Genomic DNA, 309 nt, shown 5'->3' on the forward strand with positions numbered 1-309 from the left:
GCCGAGCGCGCACAGAGAGAAAGCGAGAAAGGCGCGGATACTGGACCAGGCTTTGACGCGGATCTTGAGCTCGCCGTCCTGCGGCTCGGGCATGGCCTTCCTGGAGACTCGCAGCTTGTTGAGCCCCCCGAAGCCTGCGAGCACCACAGCGCGCATCTCCTGGGTGTCCCCGAGTCGGTGCGAGCCGCCGCCGCCCTCCGCAGGCTCCTTGCCTGTCTCCTTCTCGATCATTTGCTCCGTCTCCTCCGCCTTTTCCACGCCTTCCTTGGCCATGGTGCGGGGGGCACTGGGGGCGCGGGGGGAGGGGCT

General features: G+C 68.0%; 1 protein-coding gene across 1 annotated transcript in view; it reads right to left on the reverse strand.

Annotated features, from left to right (window-relative positions):
- The window catches only part of VAT1L (vesicle amine transport 1-like), a 148,187-nt gene extending 147,884 nt beyond the window's left edge, over positions 1-303 (reverse strand). The window contains exon 1 of the mRNA XM_005862600.2: positions 47-303. Within this exon, the coding sequence (XP_005862662.1) occupies positions 47-273 (227 nt within the window). The 5' untranslated portion in view covers positions 274-303. The remainder of the gene's footprint in view (positions 1-46) is intronic.
- Positions 304-309: the final 6 nt, after the last annotated feature.

Source organism: Myotis brandtii, unplaced genomic scaffold, assembly GCF_000412655.1.
Source record: "Myotis brandtii unplaced genomic scaffold, ASM41265v1 scaffold165, whole genome shotgun sequence".
In the NCBI taxonomy this organism is placed as follows: domain Eukaryota; kingdom Metazoa; phylum Chordata; class Mammalia; order Chiroptera; family Vespertilionidae; genus Myotis; species Myotis brandtii.